The 17,833-nt window shown below is 45.9% G+C and overlaps 1 protein-coding gene across 3 annotated transcripts in view; it reads left to right on the forward strand.

Annotated features, from left to right (window-relative positions):
- Window positions 1-17,833, forward strand: part of GGCT (gamma-glutamylcyclotransferase) — a 40,614-nt gene that overhangs the window by 11,783 nt on the left and 10,998 nt on the right. For all 3 annotated transcript variants that reach the window (XM_088463732.1, XM_088463738.1, XM_088463748.1), the window contains exon 3: window positions 2,342-2,487. In XM_088463732.1, coding sequence (XP_088319858.1) covers window positions 2,342-2,487 — 146 coding nt within the window. The remainder of the gene's footprint in view (window positions 1-2,341; window positions 2,488-17,833) is intronic.

A 17,833-nucleotide genomic window follows, 5' to 3' on the forward strand; every position in this document is an offset into this window, starting at 1 on the left:
GGTGCCTTGAGGACTGAGTTTGGGAACCTCTGCACTAGTCACTTCCTTATACTAAACAAATTTTTACTTACAACTCAAATATGTTAATTTTTAGTTTCTTGGCAGAACAGGCATTTCACATGGGTGCAAAGTCCTGTAGATAGAATCATCTGCTTTTGTTTTGCCATTATACAGTTTGTGGAATTGACAGTCTCTGGAGAAATTGTGTTTGGCATAAGACTAGGAACATTTTATGTCAAAGATCAAAACACTTTCCCTGACATTATTAATTTGTAGAACCTGTGGCAAGTAGAGAAGTCATTCTTCTTTTTTGAACAAAATAATATAAAATAATACAGTAAAGCTAATCTTTGAGCATAAGATTTAGGGCTTGATTAATAACGAGTGTTATCATTTGTAACTAATCTTAAATGGTGCTTAAACCAATCAGCTCCTAACTGTCATTTTACAGGCTATTTTTGAAAAATGACAGGAGCTTATTGGTTGGAGCACTATTTAAGATGAGTTACAGTAAAAATTCTAATAAGCATATCACTCGTTATTAAATCAAGCCCTTATTGCCCAAATAAACATTGGAACCATGTCTGCTGAATAGATTGTAAGCTGCTGTTGTCCATTCAGAGGCGTAGCATGGAGTCATGGCACCTAGAGCAGGCTCATGTCACAGCGCCCCCCCATACACACATACACCATATTGTAGCACATTGAAGGGAAGAAAAAAAGTGGCAGGTTTTTGGGGACCCCCTATCCCCGGCAGGTACGGGCCCCTTTTCATCACTATTGGGGGCGTGCCTGGCACTTACGGACATGCCGGGCTGCTCCCAAACGCTCATGTTTCTGTGAATAGATGCGGGTTGCAAGCGCTCGGCATCCATTCGCCCACGGTAATCGCTATACCGCAATTTTACCACTATACCGCAATTTAATCACTATATCACAATTTAGAGGGACGCTGCTAAAACAGCCTAGCGGGAACGCTATGTAGCTTCTCTGCAATGGGGAACCTCTGAAGAACTTGGTCCGGAAGACGCTTGTTTGCATCATATATCAGAGGTTCATCCAGATAATACATAGTAACAGAAGTTTTGGTGCAGGGCAAAATATAAACTTCCCTGATCAAAAATTTTAATTTAATTTAATTTTATTAAACTGTATTTGCTCATGTCAATGTTTCTTTAGAATTGGTGTCTTAATGAAGATTACTGTCCTGACCCTTTTCCTTCTAATTCTGCCAGTTGTGGATAATCTCCAGCCACTTCCTCCAGTTCTCTTCAGCCTCACCCAAGCCCTTGGGACTTTCTAGCCCTGTGTGTCTCTCCATTCTCATTTCACTGTGTCTCTCCAGCTCTAGCCCCCCGTGTCTCTCCAGCAACCCAGTGTCTCTCCAGCCTCCCAGTGTCTCTCCAGTTCCTGTGTCTCTCCAGCCTCATTCACCCATTCTCTGCAGCACCAGCCCCCTGTGTCTCTCCAGCACCCCAGTATATCTCCAGCTCCAGTCTCCCAGTGTCTCTCCAGCCTCATTCCCCCATGTCTCTACAGCTCCAGCCCTCCTGTGTCTAACCAGCACCCCCAGTATCTCTCCAGCTCCAATCTCCCAGTGTCTTTTCAGCTCCCATGTCTCTCCAGCATCATTCCCCCATGTCTCTGCCACTTCCTCCAGTTCTCTTCAGCCTCACCCCCCTTGGGTCTTTCTAGCCCCCTGTGTCTCTCCAGTCTCATTTCCCTGTGTCTCTCCAGCTCTAGCCCTCCTGTGTCTCTCCAGCACCCCAGTATCTCTCCAGCTCCAATCTCCCAGTGTCTCTTCAGCTCCCGTGTCTCTCCAGCATCTTTCCCCCATGTCTCTGCAGCTTCAGCCCCATGTCTCTCCAACATGCCAGTGTCTCCCAGGCCTCCCAGTGTCTCTCCAGCATGTGTCTCTCAATCCTCATTTCCACGTGGTTATGCAACTCCAGCCTCCTTCTGTCTCTTCAGCTCTGTAGTGTCTTTCCAGCCCCCGTATCTTCCTCTTATGTGGCTTCTCTGGCTGCTGCTCCTCTTCACATCACGGCTCCTCTGCCTTTCAGCACAGCGCTCTGGGGTGACCTTATGATGTCACATGTGCTGCACCGCAATAAACAAAAAAACTTGATTGCACCCGCTAGCTCTTGTACATGCCTGTGCCCTGCAAATCACTGCAGCAGAGCAGGCCTGCCATGCCACCCCCAGTGGCGCAGTCTGTCCCCGCCGGCGTCTGGAGCTCACTCTCCACTTGCTACGACCCTGTGTCCGTTGAGGAGTGTCATCCACTATTTGCATACTATGGTGGAATCAAAATTTCACACATCTAACATTTGTATTTCAGGATTTCAAGCTTGCATTTGGCAACCACAATGGCAACCGAAACTCTCGATGGCATGGAGGAGCAGCTACCATCATTGAGAGTAAGGGAGATGAAGTCTGGGGAGTTGTGTGGAAAATGGACATTTCCAGTTTGGATTCTTTGGACATGTAAGTGACCAAGGACATGTCACCCATTTAAAACATGTGGAGATAAACACTTAAATATAAAGGACTGATAATGTTATATTTACATGACTGCACCAGAACTCAAAACAGTATACTTTTTTAAAGTATTTTTTTATTGAAACATATGCATCAACACAACATTCACAGTAAATAATCCACATGCATAACTGATAATAAAAATAATGGACATTACAGTATGTCTGAGGACTCAAGTAGCAATACAAACCACAAAAGGCATCACATGTAATACATTATAGCAGACAATCCCATAAAAGACATGAGAGAACTAAAAGTACAGTAGAAAAACATATAACAATTTTCTAAATTTTCCTAACCAGAACTGAAAGGATGAGAGCTGCGCTCGCAGCCCGCATGCTGAAAATAAACTACATAATAACAACGATAAACACATTTATAAAATAACAATATTAAAGAACCACAAAAAGAGAAAAGGCTAAACAAAAAAAGAGATACAGTGGTGTTTGAAAGTCTGTGAACACTACAGAATTTTCTATATTTCTGCTGAAATATGGCATAAAACTACCTCATATTTTCGCACAAGTAATAAAAGTAGATAAAGCGAACCAAATCAAACAAATGAGACAAAAAAAATGAGAAATGCTAATTTTTTTGAGGAAAATGATCCAGTATCACATATCTGTGAGTGGCAAAGTATGTGAAGCTTTAGGCTTAGCAGATATTTTGAAGGTGAAATTAGAGTCAGGTATTTTCAATCTATGGGATGACAATCAGGTGTGAGTGGACAAACTGTATTTTTAAAAGAACAGGGATCAATCAAAGTCTGATGTTCACAACACGTTTGTGGAAGTGTATCATGCCACGAACAAAGGAGAGTGTCTGAGGACCTCAAAAGAAAAGTTGTTGATGCTCATCAGGCTAGAAAAGGTTGCAAAACCATCTCTAAAGAGTTTGGACTCCACCAATCAGCAGTCAGACAGATTGTGTACAAATGGAGGCAATTCTAGATCATTATTACCCTCCCCAGGAGTGGTCGACCAACAAAGATCTCGCCAAGAGCAAGGCGTCTAATAGTTCGTAAGATCATAAAAGGAACCCAATATAACATCTAAGCAAGTGAAAGCCTTTCTCGCATTAGCTAATGTTAATGTTCATAAGTACACCATCAGGAGGACACTGAACAACAATGGTGTGCATGGCAGGATTGCAAGTAGAAAGCCACTGCTCTTCAAAAAGAACATTGCTGCCCATCTGCAGATTGCTAATGATCACCTGGACAAGCCAGAAGACTAATGGAACAATGTTTTGTGGACATATGAATCCAAAATAGAGATTGGTTTAAATGAGAAGCGTTATGTTTGGAGAAAGGAGAACACTGCATTCCATCACAAAAACCTCATACCATCTGTGAAACACGGTGGTGGTGGTATCATGGTTTGATACTGTTTTGCTGCATCTGGCCCAGGACGACTTGCCATCATTGATGGGACAATGAATTCTAAATTATACCAGAATATTCTAAAGGAAAATTTCAGGATATCTGTCCATGAGATGCATCTCAAGAGAACGTGGGTCATGCAGCAAGACAATGAACCAAAGCACATTCGACCACAGAATGGTTAATGAAGAATAAATTTAAAGTTTTGGAATGGCCAAGTCAAAGTCCTGATCTTAATCCAATCGAACTGTTGTGGAAGGACCTGATGTGAACAGTTCATGGGAGGAAACCTGCCAACATAACAGAGATGAAGCTGTTTTGTACGGAGGTATGGGGTAAAATTCCTCCAAGCCGATGTTCAGGACTAATCAACAAGTACAGGAAACGTTTAGAAGCAGTTATTGCTGCACAAAGGGGTCATACCAGATACTAATTCACATACTTTTGCCACTCACAGATACAGTATGTGATATTGGATCATTTTCCTCAAAATAAATATTAGCATGTCTATTTTTTTTGCCTAATTTGATTCTCTTTATCTACTTTTAGGACTTGTGTGAAAAGCTGAGGTAATTTTAGGCCAAATTTCAGCAGAAATATAGAAAATTCTGAAGGGTTCACAATCTTTCAAGCACCACTGTATGTTGTTTAAGGAGCCGTACCCAAAAAGGTGCAAAACCATAATCATATAATGACACATGTGGGGGTGAATAATACGTTTATGTCAAACTTGATGGGCCTTAAAACAGAGATGACACATGAACAGAACAGAACCTATTGTTGAAGAAGTAATACCTAGAAGATGTAAATCAGTAGAATAGGATAAAATGTTCATGGATAAGAGAATACAGCCAATCAGCTCCCAGCTGTCATCTCACAGGCTGTGTTTGAAAAATGACAGTTGGGAGCTGATTGGCTGGCACCTTTCTTATCACTTTTCACTCTGTCTCCCAGGGGCTGGCTGGCAACTTTCAGCCTGGGGGGCAAACAAGGGCAAGTGGCCCAGCTTTTCTACCAGCGAATGCAATTTTAAAATGGGCATGACAATAATGTTGGGGTTTGCGTAATGTGGCGCTGCAGAACAGAAAATATTGTTGTTGTTTTTTTGCAGGGGTCCTATCTATATGTGATAGCTATTTATGGGATGGGATGAAATATATTGCAGCTGTTCCGTGTGTTTGTTACTTATGTATCATGCACATTGACATTTATGTAGGGGGCAAATGTAGTAATTATTTAGGTGACATGCACATGTGCAAGTACAATCTACATAAATATCAATGTGCATGATATATAAGTAACAAAAACATAAGACAACTACACTATATATCATTCCATCGCCTAAATAATTACATATAATATAGGAGGACCCCTGCAATATATAATAGTGAGGTGTCCTATGTGTTTGTTACGAATATAAAATATGCTGGCAGTGGCACTTGCGTTTTTAGTAATTGTTTAGGTGACATTCACATGTACATGTCACCTAAATAAATACATGTGCAAGTACAACATAAATGCATGATATTTTATATAATTAGTAAACACATAGGACCCCAGCAGTATTTATAATACATACAATATGCACAGGGCTGGCAACAGAAACCTTGGGGCCCAGTACACTGATATCTCTGGGGCCCCCAACCCCCCCCATCCTCGGGATCCCAGCGGTCAGAATCCCGACGCCGGCTTCCTGACAGGGTTAGTATATCGATACCTGTCGGTCGGTATCCTAACCCTCCCCTACTCACTACTCCTCCTTCCCTGATGCCTAAACCTTTCCGTCCCCCCTAATGCCTAACCCTAAACCCCCCAATTGATGCCTAACCCCCCCCCATCGTGGTTTCTAAAGCAAACCCTCCCTGCCCGCGACTTACAACTAAGGCACCCTGCTATACCTACAGGATTCCAGGGTCGACATTTAAACTGGCGTCTGAATTTCGACGCCTATGTTTAGTCCCAGGTCGGGATTTCGACACTGGGATTTATCAGCTAGCATCCCGTCTGCTGGCAAACTGACTGTATCCTCTCTATCTAGCTCATGTATGGGTTAGTGTAAAAAAATAAAAAAATAGTGTATATATATATATCAATCACACACAAACGTATATACATTCACATACATACATGCACACACACAGCAAGAAAGAATGGCGGCGTCAGAATACTTCTGAAGACGCTGAGTGCCGCCATTCCTTCTTGCTGTGTGTGTGTACGTATGTGTATAAATATATATATATATATATTAGAGATGTGCAGGCTCGGTTCTACTCGGTTCCGTTCGTTTTTTTTTACCGAATCTTATTGGCTATCCAAAACTCGTGACAGCTGAAACCTAATAAGATTCGGGAAAAAAATCCGAACGGAACCGAGTAGAACCGAGCCTGCACATCCCTAATATATATATAGACGGTGGTGTGGCACTCAAGGCAGCGAAAAATGATTCAATCAGAGGCAGTTGGCAACTTCAACGTTTCAGTTTTTATAAACTGTCGTCAGGAAAAACTGAAACGTTGAAATTGCCAACTGCCTCTGATTGAATAATTTTTCGATGCCTTGAGTGCCACACCACCGTCTTGTATGTATCCCTTTCTGTGTGGGCACTGGCACCAGTTGTTTACTCATTGTTTGTAGTGCCTAACCGTGGTTTTATATATATATATATATATATATTCATATATACATACAAACACACAGCAAGAAGGGCGGCACTCGTTGTCTTCAGAAATACTCTAATATATATATATATATATATATATATATGTTAGGGGTGTGCACCGGCCACTTTTCGTGTTTTGTGTTTTGGTTTTGGATCTGGATCTTTCTTCGCGTTTTGGATCTGGATTGGTTTTGCCAAAACCACCCTTCCGTGTTTTGGGTTCTGGGTTTTGTGTTTTGGATCTGTATTTTTTTGAAAAAAAAGCATAAAAACAGCTAACATCACAGAATTTGTGGGTTTTTCTGCTCCTATGCTATTATTAACCACAATAACCTTCATTTCCACTCATTTCCAGTCTATTCTGAACACCTCACAATATTGTTTTTATGGCCAAAAGGTTGCACCGAGGTAGCTGGATGACTATGCTAAGCGACACGAGTGGGTGGCACAAACACGTGGCCTATCTAGGAGTGACACTGCAGTGGCAGACAGGATGGCAGTTTGAAAAACTAGGCCCCAAACAGTACATAATGCAAAGAAAAAAAAGAGGTGCAAGATGGAATTGTGCTTGGGCCCTCCCAGCCACCCTTATGTTGTATAAATAGGACATGCACACTTAACAAACCAATCATTTCAGCGCCAGGGTCTGCCACATGACTGTGGCTGAAATGATTGGTTTGTTTGGGCCCCCACAAAACAAGTTGGCAATTAATCTGTCCCTGCACAAATTGGCTCTACGGAGGCAAGATGTCTTCCTCATCCTCCTCATCCACCGATTCCTTGGATAAAACAGGAAAAAGGGATTTAGGTGTCCCTGGACTGCTTACGGTCTTAGCCAAAGTTTCTGAACTTGACAGTAACTTTTTATGAACGCGCTGCAGGTGCCGTATAAGGGAGGATGTTCCTAGGTGGTTAACGTCCCTACCCCTACTTATTTCACCTTTACATATGGTACATATGGCAAGACAGTTGTTGTCCGGATTTGGATAGAAATATTGCCAGACCAAAGAGGTTGAATGTTTGGTCTTCTGCCCAGGCATGACCTTGATGGGCTTTTTCATCCCACGGACAACAACTGTCTCCCCCGGAGCCTGATTTAAACAAACCACATCACCATCAGAATCCTCCTCGCCAACTTCCTCCTCAGCGCCAGCTACACCAGTATCCTCATCTTGTTGTACTTCAACAGTGACATCTTCAATTTGCATATCAGCAAGTGGACTGTGGATGCTCCTTTCAGCACTTGCAGGGGGCGTGCAAATGGTGGAAAGAGCCACCTCTTCCCGTCCAGTGCTGGGAAGGTCAGGCATCGCAACCGCCACCACACTTGGACTCTCCTTGGGGATTTGTGATATCTTCTTAGAACGCACAGTTCTTCGCTGTGCTTTTGCCAGCTTAACTCGTTTGATTTTTTTAGAGGGAGGAGGGCTTCCATCGTCATGTGAAGCTGAACCACTAGTCATGAACATAGGGAAAGACCTTAGATATTCCTTGCCACTCCGTGTCGTAAATGGCATATTGGCAAGTTTACGTTTCTCTTCAGATGATTTAAATATTTATTTCAAGGTCATTTTCCTGAACTTTGTCATTTGGGATTGTATGTGCCCTCTACTATGACATTGGGCATCGGCCTTGGCAGACGACGTTGATGGCATGTTATCGTCTATGTCATGACTAGTGGCAGCAGCTTCAGCACTAGGAGGAAGTGGTTCATGATCTTTCCCTATTTTATTTTTATCGGAGAAAGTTTGGTCCTCCATTTATGTTTTATTGATATATACGTGCGGCTAAGGCGCACACAAACACAGAAATTTTTTTTTTATTTTTGTTGGAGACTAGTGCACTTTGTGGGTTACACCACCCTTTAAGAAATGAGCCAGCCGGCCCTTTACTTATGGGACACAGGCGCACGCTTGGCGCTGCTCCTTTGTTGATGCACGTGCAGCTACAGCCCACACAATTCACAAACACAGAAAATATTTTTTTATTTTGTTTGGAGTGCCCTTTGGGGGTTACAGCACCCTTTAACGGACAAGCCAGCCGGCCTTTTACTTATGGGACACAGGCGCACGCTTGGCACTACTTTGTTGATGCATGTGCGGCTACTACGCACACAATTCACAAACACAAAAAAATATATTTTTTTATTTTGTTTGGAGTGCCCTTTGGGGGTTACAGCACCCTTTAGCGGTCAATCCAGCCGGCCCTTTATTTATGGGACACAGGCGCACGCTTGGCACTACTTTGTTGATGCACGTGCGGCTACTGCGCACACAATTCACAAACACAGAAAATATTTTTTTATTTTGTTTGGAGTGTACTTTGGGGTTACAGCACCCTTTAACGGTCAAGCCAGCTGGCCCTTTACTTATGACACAGACGCACGCTTGGCACTACTTTGTTGATGCACGTGCGGCTACTGTGCACACAATTCACAAACACAAAAAAATGTATTTTTTTATTTTGTTTGGAGTGCCCTTTGGGGGTTACAGCATCCTTTAACAGACAAGCCAGCCGGCCTTTTACTTATGGGATACAGGCGCACGCTTGGCACTACTTTGTTGATGCACGTGCGGCTACTGCGCACACAATTCACAAACACAAACAAATATATTTTTTTATTTTGTTTGGAGTGCCCTTTGGGGGTTACAGCACCCTTTAGCGGTTTAATACAGCCGGCCTTTTACTTATGGGACACAGGCACACGCTTGGCACTACTTTGTTGATGCACGTGCGGCTACTGCGCACACAATTCACAAACGCAAAAAAATATAGTTTTTTATTTTGTTTGGAGTGCCCTTTGGGGGTTACAGCACCCTTTAATGGACAAGCCAGCCAGCCTTTTACTTATGGGACACAGGCGCACGCTTGGCGCTGCTCCTTTGTTGATGCACGTGCAGCCACAGTGCACACAATTCACAAACACAGAAAAAATATTATTTTTTTTTAGCACTTGGGGGGAGCACCCCTGACGGATAGAGCACCCCCTGGACAACACTACAGCACCCCTTTAGGACTGGGACACTGCACAGGACTTTGGAGTGGACACAGCCCCTATGGACAACTGACTGCACAACACAGTCCAGCCAGCCCCTATGGACTTTGTAGTAGTGGACACAGCCCCTATGGACAACAGCAGCACAGCGCAGCACAGCACAGCACAACACTACACTGCACTACACTACACTACAACACTACACTACACAGCCCAGCCAGCCCTAACTCCCACCCTCCCTCTTCACTGTCCACTGCCGAGTGAGAAAATGGCGCCGATGCGGGTACCTTATATAGGATCCAAAACCCGCGAGACCCGGAAGGCGGGATGATGACGTTTTGCCTCGATTTCAGATCCGAGTCAGGCGGGAAAAGTCGAGCCTGACTCGGATCGGGGGGGTTCGGATTTCAGAAATCCGAACCCGCTTACCCCTAATATATATATATATATGTATATATATATATATACATACACATACATACACACACTTATATATGTATATATACACATACTAGATATATATACACACACATATATATATGTAAATATATATGTATGTATATGCATACATATATACACACACATATATACACATATGTATACACACACATACATACATATATATGATAAAAAAAATTACAATGACAATTACTTACCTGGCCTGAGAGACTTTACCACTTAAAGAAGAGGACTTGTGTGGGTGAGGAAGATCGGGGGAGGGGGGGCAATGCAGCCCATTGCCATTATATAAAATAAATGTGTGACAGTGACACACTCAAGTGCCGCTGCCCTTACCTGTTTGCTGCGCATGGACGCCCTGGAGATGCTGGAGTCCACCGGACATGGATGGTGGTGGAGCCGTGAGTTGTGGCTCACGAGCTCCGCAAAGGCCCATGGGAGGAGCTGCTGTGGCTGGGCATGCGCGGAAGCCCTCCCGCGGTCATTTTAGTATAGGGAAGCCTGGATCCAGGACTCTGATGCCCGATCGCAGGTCCGCTCGGGGTAGCTGCGGTGTCATGCGGCCGGGTAGGTAGTGTGGGCCGGCCCGGCATAGGGGGGACATGGGACCGGCCCAGCGCCGGTGGCCCAATCTTCTCTCTAGCTGGGCAGGGAGCAGGAGCATCCGCTGCCTGCCTGCTGGAGCCTGGCGGCCCTGGAATACTAACATTGTACCGGCCTGGGGGGCAGATGGCACCCCCGGCCCAGCCCGCCACTGCTGTCTCCTAACACCAGAGCCGGATTTAGACCTCATGGGGCCCTAGGCAAGCCATTGTTTAGGGCCCCCCTCCATCAAACAATCCTGTGCATATATTACAGTAGGTGTCACTGGAGCAAGACACACACATCATATTATATATACGCATCATTATATATGTATATAGACGGGAGGAAAGGTGGAAGAACAGAGGGAGACAGGAGAAGGTGAGGGAACAGAAAATAAGCTAAAAACACCTACATAATAGGTAGTAACTCAGCAAATAAATATATGTATACACATACATACACAATAGAAGCTGGTCCGGCACTCACATAACATAAGGCATATCCTTGCTTGGTGCCTTTGCTGAGCCAGAAGCTGCAAACATGTCCAAATAGCACGGCACTCAAGACTGATAGAAATCAAAGTCAGCACAAATAGTCGTTTTCAACGTTTCATTCAGATTAGAATTTCCTGACGAAATTCTAATCTGAATGAAACGGTGAAAACGATTATTTGTGCTGACTTTGATTTCTATCAGTCTTGAGTGCCGTGCTATTTGGATATATATATATATATATATATATATATATATATACATACATACATATATACATATACGATCCAATGCTCCGGCATATAGTGACATTGTAACATTGTCACACTGACAGCCTGGCCCCTTCACTGCCCATTTGACAGCACCACATGCCCTCTTACATAGAACCCATCATTCCCACCCCACTCCCCTCACAGACCCCTCTCAGCAGCCATAGACCCTCTCCTCTCACAGCACGGATCCACCCTCCCCTCACAGACCCCTCTCAGTCTCACCAGCCATAGACTCCCTCACGGCACAGACCCCCCTCCCCTCACAGAGTCCTCTCCCCTCACAGTACAGACACACCCTCCCCTCACAGACCCCTCTCAGCAGCCATAGACCTTACCCTGACAGCACAGATCCCCCCTCTCAGAGACTCTTGTCCCCTCACAGTACATACACCCCCTCCCATCAGCAACCTCTGTCAGCAGCCATAGACCCTCTCCGCTCACGGCACAGACCTCCCTCCCCTCACAGACCCCCTCCCAGCCCAGCAGAGACACCTGTCCCCTCACAGTTCCGCGCCTTTCTCCCCTCCTCACCAACTCCAGCAAATGTACCTGCCTATGACCTCCATATGCACCGCGCCTGCATGGCTTCCCTCTTCACGTAGCTCCAGCCTTAACAGCAGCACAGCGGGGGAGTGAGACAGTGAATCACTGTCACTGTCTGTCTGCGGGCGCAGCGGCATCCTCCTCACCGTGGCACTCCATTCAGCAGCATCCCCGAGCCCGCCCCTTCCTGCTTAATGATAGGGCCGGCCAGCCCTGTCCTCAACTCCGCGTCCTCCCCCAGCTTAGTAGCAGCCGGTCTTCCGACGTGCTGCTACTACACTGCACCGGTACGTTATGTGTGTCCTGTCTCCCGGCTGGTGGTAGTAGCAGCATGTCATAAACAGCGCTGCAGGTTCTCCCCAGGCCCAGGGACAGTTTTTGGGAGGCCTGGTCACAAGCCCCTTGGGACCCGCCGGATCCAAGGCGGCCGCTTAGGTTGCCTAGCGGCAAATCCGGCCCTGCCTAACACTGCTTAGTAAACTAGACCCCACAGTCATAAGATAATAGGGTCTGGTTATCCTTCTGTGTGTCACACTAAAACATTACATTCAAGGACAAACAGAGTATAGGGTCATATGCATCCCGTATAGCCCCCTAAAATATTGAAAGAGTAGCATAGGAAATCCAGTTGAAAAGCGAAGGCAAACTATCCTTACACCAACACCAGGAAAGGTGAAAAATAAAAAGGCATGGTCATAATCATAGAAAAGAAATATGTCTAGTAGGGGGAAAGCAATAGAATGAGAATAGCTCCCTTCATGTGACAGCCCCACAAAGTCCTAAGGACAGAGGTAAACTAGATGCAGTGGGGCTGTCAAGGACATAACCAGGATTACAATTGGCCATTAGTCACCTCTGAGGCAACCAGTGAGGAACCTGCATCAAGATCCTCTCCCATGTAATTATGGGGCCCATTTATTAATGATCGCATTTTGCAATGCGATCAGGGCATCCGGTATCGCCCATGATCGCATTGCAAAATGCGATCATACCGGCTGAATGTATGTACCGGCACATGCAGGGAGACAGGCTCCGAAAGGAGCCCGTCCCTGCGATGTGGCCGGAGTGCATGTGGACTGCTGCACATGCGCAGTCCCGCGGACAGCACATGAGCGGCGCCCATTGCCGGCGGAGGGATCTGGGAGATCCCTCCGCCGGCTGAAATGCGGTAAGTCCCCATAGAATACATTTAGCAGCATCGCATCCCCCATAGAAACCTATCGGAGATACCTGCTGCGGTCCCTCTTTCATACATCTGGGAGATACTTAATATTTGAGGTAAACCCCCGAAAACAGGTGTTTTTGGGGAATTTACCTCAAATTAACTTTGAAAAATGGGCCCCCTATGTATGGCTTATACCAGGTAGAAAGGAATTGCCATATAATCCAATTGTTCAGAAACCGAAACAAAGGCCATGCAAGTATTAGGACATGGATCATCCTGGCGGAGAGGTAGGTTGGACGTAAGGAAATTAACCCCTTCCAGTTGCTGGGAACACAGAGCTATAGGGTTTGGCACCACAGCAGGTGGGCAAACCATTGTGGTGGAAACATCTGCGGTCCTAGATATGGGGTCATTAGGATCCACAATGGGATCCGGGCAAGACAGTAAACAGTTAAAGCGGTCATCCAAGTATGACAATAGGAGATCGTTCAGCTCCTGCACCAGGCGGGGAACAAACTCAACATTTGAACATTGCAAAATAGAAGTTGTCATAAGCATTCTACAGAATGCAAGTAAAATATTGTCCACTAGATGGCAATATGAAGCCTTACTTGTAAATGTTAGTACACAATTGAAGAGCACTGAGCTACAAAACAGAGAGACTCATGCAGTAATCAGTAAAAAACAGATCAAAATATAGAATAGTGATATAAACAAATAACAGTAGTACGGTAAGCAAAGTTCTTGCTAGAGGTATTAATTTCCTCACTGTGGTCCTGGAACCTCAGCTACTGCTGACTGTCTCTCCGGTAACTGAAGCAGCTCAAGCCCAGTCCAGACAGATGGGGTGTAGCAGTCCCGGCAGCAGACCAAGCCAAAAGCAGCCACAGAAGAGATGTCTTCACAAAAGCAGGGTGGAAGATGATACAGAAAAACAGTAGTGTTCGGGAGTGGGCAGCGAGTGGTTACTTCAAAGGATGCCACAGAGGAACAGGTCTGTATAAATGGATAGCAGGACTATCCACAGGAAGGCGCCCAGTTTCCCCTTTGCCCCCGGAGACTGCTGTCAGAGCAGGAGATCAGCGTCGCTGTGGGTTTCCCAGGGGAGCACCTTCAGAGATAACTTGCAGGTGGCTCAGTCAGAGGCAGGGGACCCAGGCAAGACTCAACTCAGCAGACACACCAAAGTCAGATTTGACATTTGATGGTTAGGGGGAGATGTATTAACGGCAAAATGCGGTAAAACCCCCGAAAATGCAGTTTTCGGGGGTTTTACCGCATTCCCCGTATGTATTAAGCAGCAGAATGCAGCGCTGCTTCGCGTCGCTAGATAACGCCACCTTCAGGTGGCGTTACCCAATAGAAGCCTATGGGCTTCTTAGCGCAACGCTCGGGGCTGGGAGGGATCCGATCGGATCCCTCCCATGAGCCCCCGTGGCCCGCGGCCTTCTGCGCATGCGCAGAAGGACTTCTGGGTGTTCAACCCGGAAGTCCCTCTGCCCGGCAGCATCGCAAAGGACAGCTCTCATCGAGAGAGCTGTCCTTTGCAAAATCCTTGGTACATACCGCGGTAATGAACCGCGGTATGTACGCGAAGTCGGGGGGGATGTACCGCAACGGCAATGTCGCCGTTAATACATCTCCCCCTTAGAAAGGAAACTCCAAACAGGATCAACATCTCTGGAGTTGACTCCAGCAACATACTGTAGATAGAACAAGGGGGGCTCAGTCTCAGACCCTCTAAGATTTGTCGGTTAGGGAAAGAGCAGATTCACAACAAGAGACGCTCTCTCTCCCAGTTTTCGCACCCTTAGATGGCCAGGGCAGGTCATAAACGCCTGTACCCTTATAGGCTTGACTCCGGGGTAGATAAAGCGTCTCCAGACTCTGTGTGTGGATCCAAAACCCCACCAAGTTGTTGAAGCAGCTGTATCCCACAATTAGGGGTATTCAATATGAGTGTTTTTTGCGTTAATATAGCACTTTTTACCGTTTCTGCGTTAATATCACTGATTTTACTTTTACACCGTATTCAATATCAAAGACTTATCGCATTTTTGAAAGTCGAAGTTAAAAAACGGGGATAAGTTTTCACCATTGAATAGGTGTCGAAAAAAAGTGCAGAATTGGGGTTTAGGGGTGCAGGCCCAAAAAGAATAGCCTGCACCCTTCAGAATGACCCCTTGAAACGATCTGTGTCAAAAAAAAAAAATCGGGACACCCCAAAAAAAGCACTTTGAATTTGGGGGCCAAAAAAAAAAATGTTGGGGAACAAAGTTAAAAAATAGCGAACTTGACTCTGGGGGGTCCCCAAGTATGCCCCAGGTGTTTTTTTCATTGCAGCTCCTTGCGCAAGTGGGTTTTTCACGATTTTTTCAAGTATGTTTAGCAACTTTATGGTATGCTGACCCCCATTTTCAAGTACCCCAAATTTGCTGGGCATAGTTATTTTTCCCCCAAAAAAATTGTAAATGCTCTTCTGCACCACTTTCTTCAAAGTTGCATTTATGCACTTGCCGCGGCTATTAGAAACCCCGACTTCAGGACTTCAGGAGTTAAAAATGAGGGTACCCATAGTGATCCCCCATGTCTACACATCATTAGGGGGGTTCCTAGAATATTTCCCGAAAATTCCCGTTTTTGTTAACCTGTTAAAAAATGTGTAAAAGTTTAGAAAAAAAATGACGTAAGGTTCCCCCCCCCAAAAGCCAAACCAGCCCCAGGCTAGCCAGCCAGTGGTGGTTTCTAAAAATACGGGGAACAAAATGTGTAGGGTTCCACCGTATTTTAGAAACCAACACCAGGCTGCAGGGACTAGTGCTGGTTTTAAATATAGGGGGCAAAACCAACGTGGGGTACCCCTATATTTAAGACCAGCACCAGACCCAACCGACCGGGGTGCAATTCCACAGCCCGGAGACCCAATCACCGGGGCTCCAGGTCCAAAGCATTACACCCCAAGTCGGTCAGCGCAAGCCGGTGATCTCGGGGGAGTCGGGGACCCCCCAAAAAAGGGTCCCCCCTCTCCCGAGCACCACAGGCTTACGCTGAAGCCTGGGGCTCATCCCCATACCCCTGGAGCGGTGGGTATGGGGGTAATAGGGGGGCCAAATAATGTAAGACTATTGTACTTTACAGTGGAACTACAAGTGCCAGCATGCCTAGCATTTTGCACTTGTGGAACTACAAGTGCCAGCAGACATGCGGCACCTGTAATTTCACTGTAAAATAAATAGTTAAAAAAAGACAAAGCACACACACCGTGCCCAGTATAAGTTTATTACATACACCTACCCATTCACACATACTTACCTATACCAGATGAATCTGTCCCCTTCTCCACGTAGAGATCCATGGTAGCTGGCCCTGCAAGAAAGATTTCATACTCACATCCAGCGCTGGTCTCCGCAGTAATCCATGGCTGTTTTAAAACAAAAAAAAAGTGTTACCCGCTCCACGCTACTAGCTATGTGTATGTGTGTTGTCACACATACTGTACACATAGCTCCCGAATGGCCGCTGCCGGGACTTCACGGGGCATTGCAGTCCCATCAGCCAATCAGCGGCAGCATTGACTGTAGCGCGGCCGCTGATAGGCTCCGGCAACTGACAGTTCCCACGTGGGTGAGTAAGCCCACGTGGGAACTGTCAGTTGCTGGAGCCTATCAGCGGCCGCGCTACAGTGAGCGCTGCCGCTGATTGGCTGATGGGACTGCAATGCCCCGTGAAGTCCCGGCAGCTGCCATTCGGGAGCTATGTGTATGTGTGACAACACACATACACATAGCTAGTAGCGTGGATCGGGTAACACGTTTTTTTGTTTTAAAACACCCATGGATTACTGCGGAGACCAGCGCTGGATGTAGGTGAGTATGAAATCTTTCTTGCAGGGCCAGCTACCATGGATCTCTACGTGGAGAAGGGGACAGATTCATCTGGTATAGGTAAGTATGTGTGAATGGGTAGGTGTATGTAATAAACTTATACTGGGCACGGTGTGTGTGTTTTGTCTTTTTTTAACTATTTATTTTACAGTGAAATTACAGGTGCCGCATGTCTGCTGGCACTTGTAGTTCCACAAGTGCAAAATGGCAGGCATGCTGGCACTTGTAGTTCCACTGAAAAGTACAATAGTCTTACATTATTTGGCCCCCCTATTACCCCCATACCCACCACTCCAGGGGTATGGGGATGAGCCCCAGGCTTCAGCGTAAGCCTGTGGTGCTCGGGAGAGGGGGGACCATTTTTTGGGGGTCCCCGACTCCCCCGAGATCACCGGCTTGCGCTGACCGACTTGGGGTGTAATGCTTTGGACCTGGAGCCCTGGTGATTGGGTCTCCGGGCTGTGGCATTACACCCTGGTCGGTTGGGTCTGGTGCTGGTCTTAAATATAGGGGGTACCCCACGTCGTTTTTGCCCCCTATATTTAAAACCAGCACTAGTCCCTGCAGCCTGGTGTTGGTTTCTAAAATACGGTGGAACCCCACACGTTTTGTTCCCCGTATTTTTAGAAACCACCACTGGCTGGCTAGCCTGGGGCTGGTTTGGCTTTTGGGGGGGGACCTTATGTCATTTTTTTTCTAAATTTTTACACATTTTTTTAACAGGTTAACAAAAATGGGAATTTTCGGGAAATATTCTAGGGACCCCCTAATGATGTCTAGATATGGGGGATCACTTAGGGTACCCCCATTTTTAACTACTGAAGGAAGTTGGGGTTTCTAATAGCCACGGCAGGAAAA

This window comes from Taudactylus pleione, unplaced genomic scaffold (genome assembly GCF_031769625.1).
Source record: "Taudactylus pleione unplaced genomic scaffold, aTauple2 ptg000053l, whole genome shotgun sequence".
NCBI lineage: Eukaryota > Metazoa > Chordata > Amphibia > Anura > Myobatrachidae > Taudactylus > Taudactylus pleione.